The sequence below is a fragment of the Schistocerca americana genome, chromosome 5, assembly GCF_021461395.2.
Source record: "Schistocerca americana isolate TAMUIC-IGC-003095 chromosome 5, iqSchAmer2.1, whole genome shotgun sequence".
NCBI lineage: Eukaryota > Metazoa > Arthropoda > Insecta > Orthoptera > Acrididae > Schistocerca > Schistocerca americana.
Window position 1 is genome coordinate 471,057,171 of NC_060123.1, and position 16,745 is coordinate 471,073,915.

General features: G+C 43.6%; 1 protein-coding gene across 1 annotated transcript in view; it reads left to right on the forward strand.

Annotated features, from left to right (window-relative positions):
• The window catches only part of LOC124615891, a 67,149-nt gene extending 51,172 nt beyond the window's left edge, over positions 1-15,977 (forward strand). Inside the window, exon 3 of the mRNA XM_047144064.1 lies at positions 15,147-15,977. Within this exon, the coding sequence (XP_047000020.1) occupies positions 15,147-15,339 (193 nt within the window). The 3' untranslated portion in view covers positions 15,340-15,977. The remainder of the gene's footprint in view (positions 1-15,146) is intronic.
• Positions 15,978-16,745: the final 768 nt, after the last annotated feature.

Below are 16,745 nucleotides of genomic sequence, written 5' to 3' on the forward strand. Positions count from 1 at the left end.
CAGCGGCGGCCAGAAGAATCAAGAAATGTGCCACCCTAGCTTTGGTACGAGAGAGAGCTCGCTTCACGCGGTGGCGCTTCGATACTACCAACAAAGAACTCCTACAGTTACATCTACAACTTGCCAACCGGTTCAACCCCTGGATGTGGGATTGGGTTGATGGTGTCACATGGGCCACAGCAGACTCAACCCAGAGGGAGTCAGCCAAACGACAGGCATCCAAGTTTGAATGTATATCGGAGAAACAACCTTCTGATGGCAGCGGAAAGACCATCATCAATCTCACTAACAAGGAACTGGATGATGACGCTATTTCGGTTGTTAAGAAAGGATTGAATTTCGCTCCAACTCCTAAAGATGTACCCATTGCTGACATGATTAGCACAGTGGAACAAACAGCTGCTCGACTTCCACCTGAAGCTGCTGAAGAAGTTCGTTGCGAAACCTGCAGAGCTCTAACCAAAACAAAACTGATGAAACCAAACATTACATACAGGGAGAGTGCCACCATACGGGAGCTAAGAGAAGATCCAGACATAGTAATATTATCTGCAGACAAGGGCAACACAAGAGTGATCCTATCCCGACAGGATTATGCTGAGAAGATGCGGGGCCTACTAGTGACAGTGCATATCGCAAGCTTGACACCAATCCTACCAAGAGGGTCAAGGGGAAGACTCTGATGCTTCTCAAGGATTCCGGCTACTATGAGCAGACAGAAGGAGTAGCCACGGGGAGTCCATTCTCACCTGTTGTCGCAAATATGTACATGGAACATTTCGAGGTGGGAGCTCTTGAATCAGCACATCAGGAACCCATCTGTTTCTTTAGATATGTGGAAGATACCATTGTTATCTGGCCACATGGAAGAGAGAAACTGGCAGACTTCCTCACACATTTCAACTCCAGACACGAGAATATTAAGTTCATCATGGAGATCGAAACAGATGGGATGCTCCCTTTCCTAGATGTTTTGATTAGAAGACGAGCTGACAGCACTTTGGGCCACAGCGTGTATAGGAAGAAGACGCATACCGGTTTGTACCTACATGTGGTTAGCTGCGACCACCCAGCACAAAAGACTGGTGTGCTTAAAACTTTGTACACAGAGCTCACACCATCTCCGACAGGGACAGTCTCCAACAAGAATTGGACCATCTGAAGACCATGTTTCGGAGGAACGGTTACAAGGAAGGGCAAATTCGGAAGGCTCTACATCCCACGCCTGCAGCACCGGCAGAAACTGAGGATGAACCTCAGGAGGCAGCAGCCTTGGCTATTATTCCATTTTGTGGGGCCTTATCCGGAAAAATTGGACGCATTTTACGTAAACACCAAGTGAAAACCATCTTCCATCCTCCAGGCAAAACCAAGAGCCTTCTTGGTAGTGTCAAGGACAACCTTGGTGTACGTAAATCAGGGAAACAGCCCAGTAAGTAGCAATCGCTGAGCATTCCCTGCCGCCGTTGGATAAATAGGTGCCAGCAGCAAGTCGTATACTCGTAGCTCACTTATTTGTTACATAGTTTAATTCTTAATTTCTTTGCGTGTTTTTGGGTATTTGCATTGTTTAATTCATAAATTTCGGGCTTATTATAGTATTTGAGAGTTGTAGCATAGCGTTTTAGTACCTGAATAGTTTAAAATCGCGTAGTCTCCTTCTGCCGCCGAGCACTGTGTCAGCAGTGCGCAAGTAGCAGCATTACTGCATTCACTAGGCAATTTTGTATTTTAATAACCGTTTAAATTTTGGGTAGAATTGTTTGTGCTCTCTGTAGATTAGTTCAGACGATACTGCCCGCATTGAGGCTGATCCCTCACCTGTGGTAGAGTGGGAGGTCGTTTCAAGGTGTGGCAGGGGGCGAAAGACATTCCGGAGGGCTGAACGGAAAGCCTCTCCAGTTTGTCTGACGAACCGGTTTCAGGCTCTGTCTCAGGCTGATACTGATCTTCGGCCTGACATGGCTGCTTGTCCTGTTCCAGAGGTTGCCCCTCAGTCTGCAAGATCCGGGCAGTCGCAGAGGGTGGGCTTACTGGTAGTTGGGAGCTCCAACGTCAGGCGCGTAATGGGGCCCCTTAGGGAAATGGCAGCAAGAGAGGGGAAGAAAACCAATGTGCACTCCGTGTGCATACCGGGGGGAGTCATTCCAGATGTGGAAAGGGTCCTTCCGGATGCCATGAAGGGTACAGGGTGCACCCATCTGCAGGCGGTCGCTCATGTCGGCACCAATGATGTGTGTCGCTATGGATCGGAGGAAATCCTCTCTGGCTTCCGGCGGCTATCTGATTTGGTGAAGACTGCCAGTCTCGCTAGTGAGATGAAAGCAGAGCTCACCATCTTTAGCATCGTCGACAGGACTGACTGCGGACCTTTGGTACAGAGCCAAGTGGAGGGTCTGAATCAGAGGCTGAGACGGTTCTGCGACCGTGTGGGCTGCAGATTCCTCGACTTGCGCCATAGTGTGGTGGGGTTTCGGGTTCCGCTGGATAGGTCAAGAGTCCACTACACACAGCAGGCGGCTACAGGGGTTGTGTGGCGTGGACTGGGCAGTTTTTTAGGTTAGATGGCCTCGGGCAAGTACAGAACGGGCAACAGCCTCAAAGTTAGGACATGCGGGGACCAAGCAGTAATCGGTATTGTAATTGTAAACTGTCAAAGCTGCGTTGGTAAAGTACCGGAACTTCAAGCGCTGATAGAAAGCACCGAAGCTGAAATCGTTATAGGTACGGAAAGCTGGCTTAAGCCAGAGATAAATTCTGCCGAAATTTTTACAAAGGCACAGACGATGTTTAGAAAGGATAGATTGCATGCAACCGGTGGTGGAGTGTTTGTTGCTGTTAGTAGTAGTTTATCCTGTAGTGAAATAGAAGTGGATACTGCCTGTGAATTATTATGGGTGGAGGTTATACTCAACAACCGAGCTAGGTTAATAATTGGCTCCTTTTACTGACCTCCTGACTCAGCAGAACGACTGAGAGAAAATCTGGAATACATTTCACATAAATTTCTTCAGCATGTTATAGTCTTAGGTGGAGATTTCAATTTACCAGATATGGGACACTCAGATGTTTAGGACAGGTGATAGGGACAGAGCATCGAGTGACATTATACTGAGTGCACTATCCGAAAATTACCTTGAGCAATTAAACAGAGAACCGACTTGTGGAGATAATATCTTGGACCTACTGATAACAAACAGACCCGAACTTTTTAACTCTGTAAGCGCAGAACAAGGAATCAGTGATCATAAGGCCGTTGCAGCATCCCTGAATATGGAAGTAAATAGGAATATAAAAAAAGGGAGGAAGGTTTATCTGTTTAGCAAGAGTAATAGAAGGCAGATTTCAGACTACCTAACAGATCAAAACGAAAATTTCTGTTCCGACACTGAAAATGTTGAGTGTTTATGGAAAAAGTTCAAGGCAGTCGTAAAATGCGTTTCAGACAGGTACATGACGAATAAAACTGTGAGGGATGGGAAAAACCCACCATGGTTCAACAACAAAGTTAGGAAACCACTGTGAAAGCATAGAGAGCTTCACTGCAAGTTTAAATGCAGCCAAAACCTCTCAGACAAACAGAAGCTAAACGGTGTCAAAGTTAGTGTAAGGAGGGCTATGCGTGAAGTGTTCAGTGAATTCGAAAGTAAAATTCTATGTACTGACTTGACAGAAAATCCTAGGAAGTTCTGGTCTTACGTTAAATCAGTAAGTGGCTCGAAACAGCATATCCAGACACTCTGGAATTATGATGGCCTTGAAACAGAGAATGACTCACATAAAGCTGAAATACTAAACGGAGGCTTTCAGACAGTCGTTCTTCCCGCGAACCATACGCGACTGGAACAGGAAAGGGAGGTAATGACAGTGGCACGTAAAGTGCCCTCCGCCACACACCGTTGGGTGGCTTGCGGAGTATCAATGTAGATGTAGATGTAGATGTAGTCAAGGAAAATAGCATCTACCTGGGAGCCTGTATCTAATATTTTCTGGGTCTCATGAACAAATAAGGCGAGTTGGGTCTCACACGATCGCTGTTTCCGGAATCCATGTTGATTCCTACATAGTAGATTCTGGGTTTCCAGAAATGACATGATACGCGAGCAAAAAACATGTTCTAAAATTCTACAAGAGATCGACGTAAGAGATATAGGTCTATAGTTTTGCGCATCTGCTCGACGACCCTTCTTGAAGACTGGGACTATCTGTGCTCTTTTCCAATCATTTGGAACCCTCCGTTCCTCTAGAGACTTGCGGTACACGGCTGTTAGAAGGGGGGCAAGTTCTTTCGCGTACTCTGTGTAGAATCGAATTGGTATCCCGTCAGGTCCAGTGGACTTTCCTCTATTGAGTGATTCCAGTTGCTTTTCTATTCCTTGGACACTTATTTTGATGTCAGCCATTTTTTCGTTTGTGCGAGGATTTAGAGAAGGAACTGCAGTGCGGTCTTCCTCTGTGAAACAGCTTTGGAAAAAGGTGTTTAGTATTTCAGCTTTACGCGTGTCATCCTCTGTTTCAATGCCATCATCATCCCGTAGTGTCTGGATATGCTGTTTCGAGCCACTTACTGATTTAACGTAAGACCAGAACTTCCTAGGATTTTCTGTCAAGTCGGTACATAGAATTTTACTTTCGAATTCAATGAACGCTTCACGCATAGCCCTCCTTACGCTAACTTTGACATCGTTTAGCTTCTGTTTGTCTGAGAGGTTTTGGCTGCGTTTAAACTTGGAGTGGAGCTCTCTTTGCTTTCGCAGTAGTTTCCTAACTTTGTTGTTGTACCACGGTGGGTTTTTCCCGTCCCTCACAGTTTTACTCGGCACGTACCTGTCTAAAACGCATTTTACGATTGCCTTGAACTTTTTCCATAAACACTCAACATTGTCAGTGTCGGAACAGAAATTTTCGTTTTGATCTGTTAGGTAGTCTGAAATCTGCCTTCTATTACTCTTGCTAAACAGATAAACCTTCCTCCCTTTTTTTATATTCCTATTAACTTCCATATTCAGGGATGCTGCAACGGCCTTATGATCACTGATTCCCTGTTCTGTACATACAGATTCGAAAAGTTCGGGTCTGTTTGTTATCAGTAGGTCCAATATGTTATCTCCACGAGTCGGTTCTCTGTTTAATTGCTCGAGGTAATTTTCGGATAGTGCACTCAGTATAATGTCACTCGATGCTCTGTCCCTACCACCCGTCCTAAACATCTGAGTGTCCCAGTCTATATCTGGTAAATTGAAATCTCCACCTAAGACTATAACATGCTGAGAAAATTTATGTGAAATGTATTCCAAATTTTCTCTCAGTTGTTCCGCCACTAATGCTGCTGAGTGGGGAGGTCGGTAAAAGGAGCCAATTATTAACCTAGTTCGGTTGTTTAGTGTAACCTCCACCCATAATAATTCACAGGAACTATCCACTTCTACTTCACTACAGGATAAACTACTACTAACAGCGATGAACACTCCACCACCGGTTGCATGCAATCTATCCTTTCTAAACACCGTCTGTACCTTTGTAAAAATTTCGGCAGAATTTATCTCTGGCTTAAGCCAGCTTTCTGTACCTATAACGATTTCAGCTTCGGTGCTTTCTATCAGCGCTTGAAGTTCCGGTACTTTACCAACGCAGCTTCGACAGTTGACAATTACAATACCGATTGCTGCTTGGTCCCCGCATGTCCTGACTTTGCCCCGCACCCGTTGAGGCTGTTGCCCTTTCTGTACTTGCCGAAGGCCATCTAACCTAAAAAACCGCCCAGCCCACGCCACACAACCCCTGCTACCCGTGTAGCCGCTTGTTGCGTGTAGTGGACTCCTGACCTATCCAGCGGGACCCGAAACCCCACCACCCTATGGCGCAAGTCGAGGAATCTGCAGCCCACACGGTCGCAGAACCGTCTCAGCCTCTGATTCAGACCCTCCACTCGGCTCTGTACCAAAGGTCCGCAGTCAGTCCTGTCGACGATGCTGCAGATGGTGAGCTCTGCTTTCATCCCGCTAGCGAGACTGGCAGTCTTCACCAAATCAGATAGCCGCCGGAAGCCAGAGAGGATTTCCTCCGATCCATAGCGACACACATCATTGGTGCCGACATGAGCGACCGCCTGCAGATGGGTGCACCCTGTACCCTTCATGGCATCCGGAAGGACCCTTTCCACATCTGGAATGACTCCCCCCGGTATGCACACGGAGTGCACATTGGTTTTCTTCCCCTCTCTTGCTGCCATTTCCCTAAGGGGCCCCATTACGCGCCTGACGTTGGAGCTCCCAACTACCAGTAAGCCCACCCTCTGCGACTGCCCGGATCTTGCAGACTGAGGGGCAACCTCTGGAACAGGACAAGCAGCCATGTCAGGCCGAAGATCAGTATCAGCCTGAGACAGAGCCTGAAACCGGTTCGTCAGACAAACTGGAGAGGCTTTCCGTTCAGCCCTCCGGAATGTCTTTCGCCCCCTGCCACACCTTGAAACGACCTCCCACTCTACCACAGGTGAGGGATCAGCCTCAATGCGGGCAGTATCCCGGGCAACCACAGCCGTAGTCCGATCAGGGGATGCGTGGGACGAGCTGGCCGTCCCCGACAAACCCCCATCCCGACCCCCACAGTGATGCCCATTGGCAATAGCCTCAAGCTGTGTGACCGAAGCCGACACTGCCTGAAGCTGGGAGCGAAGGGATGCCAACTCAGCCCACATCCGAACACAGCAGTTGCAGTCCCTATCCATGCTAAAAACTGTTTTGCGAAGAACGTCTGAACTAATCTACAGAGAGCGCAAACAAATCGACAAAATTTAAACGGTTATTAAAATACAAGATTGCCTAGTAAATGCAGTAATGCTGCTACTTGCGCACTGCTGACACTGCTCGGCGGCGGAAGGAGACTAAGCGAAATTACACTATTCAGGTACTAAAACACGATGCTACACTCTCAAATACTATAATACGCCCGAAATTTTTGAATTAAACAATGCAAGAACCAAAAACACGCAAAGAAATTAAGAATTAAACTATGTAACAAATGAGTGAGCTAGGAGTATACGACTTGCTGCTGCAGCTGCTTATCCAACGGCGGCAGGGGGCACACTGACTGCGACCAACCGACACTGGCCGTTCAAAACAAAACAGTAAACAAACGACTACGCGAATTTACACTATTCAGGTACTAAAACGCGATGCTACAACTCTCAAATACTATAATACGCCCGAAATTTATGAATTAAACAATGCAAGTACCAAAAACACGCAAAGAAATTAAGAATTAAACTATGTAACAAATGAGTGAGCTAGGAGTATACGACTTGCTGCTCAGCTGCTTATCCAACGGCGGCAGGGGGCACGTCCGGAAGGCTTTCGATACAGTTCCGCACTGTCGCTTGATAAACAAAGTGAGAGCCTACGGAATATCAGACCGGCTGTATGGCTGGATTGAAGAGTTTCCCCCTTTTCCCTTCCCTTTCCAGTTTACATAATATGTATCATAGCTGTGGATTCCACATGGTGTCCATTCTTTCGGACATGTCCAAAAGAAGAGACACACACAGTCATGTAAATGAATATGACTCCTTACACTTGAAATCTGTTATTTTTCCATATAACACTTAATACACTGAAGACTTTTCTTTTTTATAATGTTTTCTCATGGTGTCAGTGCAGACGGGAGAGGAGGAGCCATGAGGGTACATCTCCTGCCAAAGTTCATGTTGCAGGGAAGCTTTTATCCTCCAGTTACTGTACCTTTACATGTGTATGTCAAGTGCTTGTATTGCCGATCCTCTGCTTATTATTCTCTTTAAGTCATTTCTTGTGCCAGCACCACAAGTGTTGACCCAACTCTGTACTGCTTTCTTTGCAAAATTGCACTGTTGGCTTGTTGATTGTGAGGATAAAGGGGCTAATAAACACTGTTCAGCCACCTACAAACCCTAATCATCTTCATCTTTGCTTCATCAATGATCATTAACTTACTCAGCATCGTTTTGTGTTCATAAACAAGTTGGAATCCACAAAGAAAAAATTCAGTATATGTTAGTACAATATAAATAAAAACAGTGACCACAACTACCAAAGATTCATGGGTATACAGAACAATGTCATATATTTTGAGCAGTGAATTGTTGGGAAAAGAATAGTATTGTCGTCATGTACATATAGTAATTGCTGGTATTTCCCAACAAAAGTTAGGTTTGCAGATCGTGGAAACTAGTAAAGAGAAGAGAAACGTGGTAGAACACAAATGCAATGATACATCAACTATAGACTTTTTGTTATAAAATTTGTATGCTGTCAGACAATTCTATAAATTTTAGAATGAGGCACTCAAAATGTAATAGTACAGGGTGATTCAAAAAGAATACCACAACTTTAGGAATTTAAAACTCTGCAACGACAAAAGGCAGAGCTAAGCACTATCTGTCGGCAAATTAAGGGAGCTATAAAGTTTCATTTAGTTGTACATTTGTTCGCTTGAGGCGCTGTTGACTAGGCGTCAGCGTCCCTTTTTCTTCGAAGGTGCTACTGTAACTGGAGTACAGTATCTGGAGATGTTAGAGAATTGGCTGTTCCCTCAGCTCGAACAAGAAGCACAACAATTCATATTTCAGCAGGATGGAGTGCCACCACATTGGCACTTATCTGTCCGTAACTACCTGAACGTCAACTACCCGAGGCGATGGATCGGCCGCCAGGCAGCCTGTGACAGAGCACTTCATCACTGGCCTCCAAGAAGCCCTGATCTTACCCCCTGCGATTTTCTCTTATGGGGGTATGTTAAGGATATGGTGTTTCGGCCACCTCTCCCAGCCACCATTGATGATTTGAAACGAGAAATAACAGCAGCTTTCCAAACTGTTACGCCTGATATGCTACAGAGAGTGTGGAACGAGTTGGAGTATCGGGTTGATATTGCTCGAGTGTCTGGAGGGGGCCATATTGAACATCTCTGAACTTGTTTTTGAGTGAAAAAAAAAACCTTTTTAAATACTCTTTGTAATGATGTGTAACAGAAGGTTATATTATGTTTCTTTCATTAAATACACATTTTTAAAGTTGTGGTATTCTTTTTGAATCACCCTGTATAATAATAAGGCAAGGTACTGCCTCAAACATCCCGAAAACTTTTAGTCTTGTTGATTCTGGTTACAAAACAGGTAGAAACTACACTCCTGGAAATTGAAATAAGAACACCGTGAATTCATTGTCCCAGGAAGGGGAAACTTTATTGACACATTCCTGGGGTCAGATACATCACATGATCACACTGACAGAACCACAGGCACATAGACACAGGCAACAGAGCATGCACAATGTCGGCACTAGTACAGTGTATATCCACCTTTCGCAGCAATGCAGGCTGCTATTCTCACATGGAGACGATCGTAGAGATGCTGGATGTAGTCCTGTGGAACGGCTTACCATGCCATTTCCACCTGGCGCCTCAGTTGGACCAGCGTTCGTGCTGGACGTGCAGACCGCGTGAGACGACGCTTCATCCAGTCCCAAACATGCTCAATGGGGGACAGATCCGGAGATCTTGCTGGCCAGGGTAGTTGACTTACACCTTCTAGAGCACGTTGGGTGGCACGGGATACATGTGGACGTGCATTGTCCTGTTGGAACAGCAAGTTCCCTTGCCGGTCTAGGAATGGTAGAACGATGGGTTCGATGACGGTTTGGATGTACCGTGCACTATTCAGTGTCCCCTCGACGATCACCAGTGGTGTACGGCCAGTGTAGGAGATCGCTCCCCACACCATGATGCTGGGTGTTGGCCCTGTGTGCCTCGGTCGTATGCGGTCCTGATTGTGGCGCTCACCTGCATGGCGCCAAACACGCATACGACCATCATTGGCACCAAGGCAGAAGCGACTCTCATCGCTGAAGACGACACGTCTCCATTCGTCCCACCATTCACGCCTGTCGCGACACCACTGGAGGCGGGCTGCACGATGTTGGGGCGTGAGCGGAAGACGCCTAACGGTGTGCGGGACCGTAGCTCAGCTTCATGGAGACGGTTGCGAATGGTCCTCGCCGATACCCCAGGAGCAACAGTGTCCCTAATTTGCTTGGGAAGTGGCGGTGCGGTCCGCTACGGCACTGCGTAGGATCCTACGGTCTTGGCGTGCATCCGTGTGTCGCTGCGGTCCAGTCCCAGGTCGACGGGCACGTGCACCTTCCGCCGACCACTGGCGACAACATCGATGTACTGTGGAGACCTCACGCCCCACGTGTTGAGCAATTCAGCGGTACGTCCACCCGGCCTCCCGCATGCCCACTATATGCCCTCGCTCAAAGTCCGTCAACTGCACATACGGTTCACGTCCACGCTGTCGCGGCATGCTACCAGTGTTAAAGACTGCGATGGAGCTCCGTATGCCACGGCAAACTGGCTGACACTGACGGCGGCGGTGCACAAATGCTGCGCAGCTAGCGCCATTCGACGGCCAACACCGCGGTTCCTGGTGTGTCCGCTGTGCCGTGCGTGTGATCATTGCTTGTACAGCCCTCTCGCAGTGTCCGGAGCAAGTATGGTGGGTCTGACACACCGGTGTCAATGTGTTCTTTTTTCCATTTCCAGGAGTGTATTAATTGTAGGATAATAGGAAAGAAATGGATTCATCACCACAGCTGATACTTAGCCTGTGGAAGTTCTTCTCATTTTGTGAAACCACATTTCTCTTTGTTGTTCTTTGTAATATTGGATTTACTTTTTAATTTATGTAAAGCTGAATTGCCCTTGATAATCAGTTGGACAATTTTCATTTTTACTAATTACCATTAATAGTTTGAATAACATCCACATAAAGTACTGAAACTTCAATTATTACTGTTATTCATAACATCAGCTTTTATGATGTGATTTTATATAACATAGCATTAATGGTATAACAATGAAAATATCAATTTTTGACAGTATAATGTAATAGGATTGATAAAAAATCTACACATCAAGTGGCGGCAGGAGAACATGCAAAAAAAAGGTTTTGTATATGCAAGCTTTTGGAGCCAGTGGCTCCTTCTGGAAGAAATGTTGAAGGGGAAGGAAGAGGGGTGAAGGAAAAGGATTGGAGAGGTTTTAAAAAAAAAAGTAGAGTTTGGGAAAGTCGTCCAGAATCTTATGTGGTGCAGTCCTCGGCAGTGTCTTTCCTTCTCATCCCGTCCAGTGAGTTTCTCTTGCCCTGGGGTTCTATGTGACTTTTCTGAATTATACATCTTTTTCTAAACCACTCCAGTCCCTTTCCTTAAGCCGTCTTCTTTCCTCGTCAACCCTTCTTCGGGAAGAAGAAGCCACTGGCTCCAAAAGCTTGCATATGCAAAAACTTTTTTTGTATATGTGTTCTCCAGCCACTGCTTGGTGAAAAGATTTTTTTTATCTATCCAATTACATTATAAAGTTATTGGTAGTAACAGAAATATTAATATTCGCAGATTTAAAAAAAATACTTTTATTGATACTATTCATTTTTAACATTTATGAATATCTCTTGCAATCTTATTTGTCTGCAAGTAAGATTAAATTCCTATTTCTACAGTCACACAACATCATAAAAATTTCAAGCTCATGTGTTGCAGGTTCTCGCATACATTTCTTCTAGTCATAGCATTTCTTCATACTACTTCAGCTTTGTACATCATTCCGTGCCTAACTGCCATTCCCATTACACTTATTACAGTCGCTCTTTGTTCTTCAACTGCTGCTGAACCATTGTCAGTTGTGATGTCTACCTGCTGACTCTTGGCTCCGTGCAATATGCATCTTATTATGCTACTTTTGGACCATATAAATGTGCCATTTGTCTTGGCTCATTTAGAAGAGTTTCAGTGAGTGTTTAAAGACTTGCAATGTTCCAATTTTAAATGTTCAAATTTTAGTGTGTTCATATTAGAGTTGGCTATCTTCTTTCCCTGTGAACTTCAGTACCTGAAATTAAATTACATTCTGACCATGCTGATGCAGTCCAAGCAAACTTCTTTCCAATGCAGTTGTGTTTGAGCTGGTATCAGATAAGCTTCAACAAAATTTCAAGTTCCTATAAGTGAACAAGTAGTATTTATTCTGTCACCATTTCCATGTATTGCATCCCAATATATAAGAGGCAGTCAAATGAAAATCAGACAGATGAAAAAAAGTAAGTAAACTGTTTATTATTTTGAAAATAATCACCATAACTGTTAATATGAGTGCATACAGTAAGTAATGCAGCACTTTTTTGCTGAAAGTAGATTGGTTTTACTCAAGATTTCAATAAACCATATTATTCTCCATTCTTTTGGCTACAAAACTTTATTGTTCAACATAATCTTCATTCAAAGTGACAGGCTTAGGCCACCTTACTTGGGAAGTCCTGTATGGTCGCATGGTACCACTCTACAGTTTGGCGTTGGAGTCAGTGGACGAGTGTGTCCACACTACCAGCAGGGATGTCCAGTTGGGCATCAAGGTGTTTGACTGTGATCCATCCGTCACCTTGAATGTGTGTCTGCACATTCTAACATTGCAGGAATCACAGCTGTGTGCTGCCACTGACACGTTGGAGATTGGACATGTTTGTGCAACCTTGTTGTGATGTTGAGACACCTCATCCAATGACTCACTATGCTTTTGCTCACTGCCAGATCTCTGTAGACATTTTGCTGTTGCCTATGAATATCTGCAATGCTTTGGTTTTTTGCCAAAGAAACTCGGTGAGAGCTCTCTGTTTGGAACACACCTCCATTACAGATGTCATTTTGAAGGCTATGTATAGTATTGCCAGCTATCAGAACTTCATGAAACTATAGGGGTTGAAGTGGGAATATTCCCAGATGTCCCACATCTTCCACTCCCCACCCCAACCAAAACTGGCTGAGAAAAAAAATGTGTTGCATTACTTACTGAACACTTCCCATATATTTCTCTCACTGTGAGACAAGTGGTCAATGCCTTCAAGTAAAAATGTTGGTGGTTTCCAGAATGAGATTTTCACCCTGCAGTGGAGTGTGCGCTGATATGAAACTTCCTGGCAGATTAAAACTGTGCCGGACCGAGACTCGAACTCAGGACCTTTGCCTTTCATGGGCAAGTGCTCTACCAACTGAGCTACCCAAGCACGACTCACTCCCCGTCCTCACAGCTTTACTCCTGCCAGTACCTCGTCTCCTACCTTCCAAACTTTGCAGAAGCTCTCCTGCGAACCTTACCCACGAAAGGCAAAGGTCCCGAGTTCGAGTCTCGGTCCGGCACACAGTTTTAATCTGGCAGGAAGTTTCATGTTGGTGGTTGCCTACAAAACCATGATTGTATCCAGACATCAGCTCTTTTTCTGAAGAAAATTGACAACAATGAATGTCTTGCTTCAGCACTCTGAAAACATGGAAATTTGGTGGGAAGACATCAGAACTGTGTGGAGGATGTAGAAGGGCTTCCCAGCAGATCTTCTGCTGCATATTCAAGACATCCTGCCAGCAGAATACCCTCCTACATGTTGCCAAGGTTGTTTCGAGTAAGCTGCAGAAGTTAGTGGAGGAAGCCCTTACATATCCTCCATAGAGCCCTGATCTTTCCCTATACAATTTACAAATTTTTCAAGTCCTTAAGACAGACATACGTGGCCTTCCATTAGCTTCAGATGAAGAGGTACATGTCCAGGTACAACCAAACTTCCATAGGCACCTTCATTTTTCCATGAAGACATTGACCATCTTGTCTCACAGTGTCGTAACAGTTAGGGCAATTACTTTTGAAATTATGAGCAGTTTACCTTCTTTTTTCCATCTGTCCATTTTCATTTGGTTGCCCCTTGTACAATAACTTCTTGTGTTACAACATGGAACATTACTTGTATGAATATCTTGACCTAACATTACTATGAAGAACAACATTCTTTTGTTGTTCCCTGATGCCCTGGTGCAGTGTGCTACTTCAAACTCTGCTATGCAAAACAGATAAATAAAAGCCTCCAAAAAGTGAGAGATGTAAATTGCTGACCTCCCTCTGTAAAATTCTTCCTCAAATCATGTATTAGTTACACTTGCTTCGCTCCATAATATAGAAGGCAGTTACATCTGTAGCAGTGTATTCAGGTCACAAAAACATCGTTTTACTGATATCAACACTGTGTTTTTCCTAGGCTAAAAAACTTTTGCTCTCATAAAACTTCTAATTGAAAGAGCATCTGCGCCAAACATTGTGTAAACTTAAACTGAATGCGTTACAAGTCAAATCAAAAGCTTGGAGGGGACACTTTAATGAAAACATAAGTATTAAGATGAATCACTTGTGATAACGTTCTAAAACATGGCTCAGGCCTGCTTACACCTGATACTTGTCAGACATGTTTATTGCACACTTGATGAAATAATAAAATAGTATATAGTTTCAGTTTAGATATGTCTTTCTGTTTGTTATTGAAAATAATTGCTTATTATAATTTTCCATTTTCACAGAAAACTTTGTTATTATTATTATTATTATTATTATTATATATAAAAACAAAGATGAGGTGACTTACCGAACGAAAGCGCTGGCAGGTCGATAGACACACAAACAAACACAAACATACACACAAAATTCAAGCTTTCGCAACAAACTGTTGCCTCATCAGGAAAGAGGGAAGGAGAGGGGAAGACGAAAGGAAGTGGGTTTTAAGGGAGAGGGTAAGGAGTCATTCCAATCCCGGGAGCGGAAAGACTTACCTTTGGGGGAAAAAAGGACAGGTATACACTCGCACACACGCACATATCCATCCACACATACAGCCACAAGCAGACATATTTAGAGACCTTTAAATATGTCTGCTTGTGGCTGTATGTGTGGATGGATATGTGAGTGTGTATACCTGTCCTTTTTTCCCCCAAAGGTAAGTCTTTCCGCTCCCGGGATTGGAATGACTCCTTACCCTCTCCCTTAAAACCCACTTCCTTTCGTCTTCCCCTCTCCTTCCCTCTTTCCTGATGAGGCAACAGTTTGTTGCGAAAGCTTGAATTTTGTGTGTATGTTTGTGTTTGTTTGTGTGTCTATCGACCTGCCAGCGCTTTCGTTCGGTAAGTCACCTCATCTTTGTTTTTATATATAATTTTTCCCATGTGGAATGTTTCCTTCTATTATATTATTATTATTATTATTATTATTATTACTTATACTAAAATTTTGTTTCTTTAATCTAGCGGACTAGATGTTGCAGCCTTGCTTCGGACATTTGGTGCTAGTGATGTCGCTGCAGGGGCTAGCACTTTTGTCGTGGCCTATGCTGTTCATAAAGTTTGTGCTCCTGTGAGAATTGGCATAACACTAACAGCAGCTCCTTTCATTGTTCGCTATTTGAGGAGGATAGGTGTTCTTAAAGTTAAAACTGGGTGAACTAGCTATTTCTATAAATGTTTAACATTCCTTTGCCACTTGCACTGAGAGAGGTTGACTGACAAATTACTAAATAAAGATGTTTTTTTTTTTTTGTGTTTGTGTGTCTTTGTTATTTTTACAGATATGCAAAATAATTAAAATGGGTATCATATTGTAGTGTCTGTCAATAAAGGCAGTAATATATACAGTAAAATGATCATTCCAAAGTGTGATCCTTGATATTGGTAGTTAGTTTCCTTTTTCTGACTTTAATGTGTTTGTAGAAAGATGTTTGCTGTAATAATTTGATGTTACAGTATTTTCAGACACATCATTAAAATTCATATTGAACTTGTTTATACTCTTTTGAATGTTGAAAAGTGTGCTGAATTCGAAGAAACACATGTAACTAAGTTTTTCATGTACACTGCAGCACAAAAGTATGTAATCATCAGTGCATTCTTGCCTTTGTGATATTTGTAGTGCATCTTGATCAATACTAATACTATGGTGCTGTCAGTTCTTTTACCAAGACTATTCTTAGTTAGTATTGAATATGTAACTTGATACAAAGAAAACGCTTCATATGTTACTGCCACATTGGTTGCATTTGTTCATATAAAATTAATTGGAAATAGAGTATTTTTGCATGTTAATATTCTGGTGTATTTGTTTTCCCCTCCTTTGCTTCCATTTCAAATTAAAGCAGCAGCTGTTATCAAGCCACTTTACAAAAGTGAGATAAGAATAGTAATGGATTGCTTACCTACCTCATTTTTATCAACAACTTTTAAAAATAATTCAAGACACATGCGAGAGAATTTGTAATTATTTGGGAAAAGATAATATATTAGGGAATAATGAAAAGAGTAAATACTACAACTCATTCTACAGCACTGTATTGTGAGGTGGTCCCCAATTACGATATACCTATGTGGAGGTGAGAGGCAAGGGAGGTGGAGGATGGGGGGGGGGGGGGGTCACACATTCTTAATAAGCTCTGAAAAAAGACCTTGTCCAAAAGGTTAGCAACATTTTTCAGTTTTATTAATATGCTAATTGAGACAGCTGAAGAAAGTAAGTAAACTGTACATTATTTTAAAAGTAATTGCCATAACTATTAACACATTTATCCCACTGTGAGGCAACACAGCCATTGCCTTTATGGAAAAAAAGTTTTCAGTTGCCTTCAGAACTATGATTGTACCCAGGTGTGCACCTCTTCATCTGTAGCAGATATCTCTCTCTCTCTCTCTCTCTCTCTCTCTCTCTCTCTCTCTCTCTCTGTCTCTCTCTCTGTCTCTCTCTTTAAAGGCTTTAAAAATTTGCTCTCTCTCTCTCTCTCTCTCTCTCTCTCTCTCTCTCTGTCTCTCTCTTTAAAGGCTTTAAAAATTTGGAAATACTGGAAATCACGGGGGAAGAGA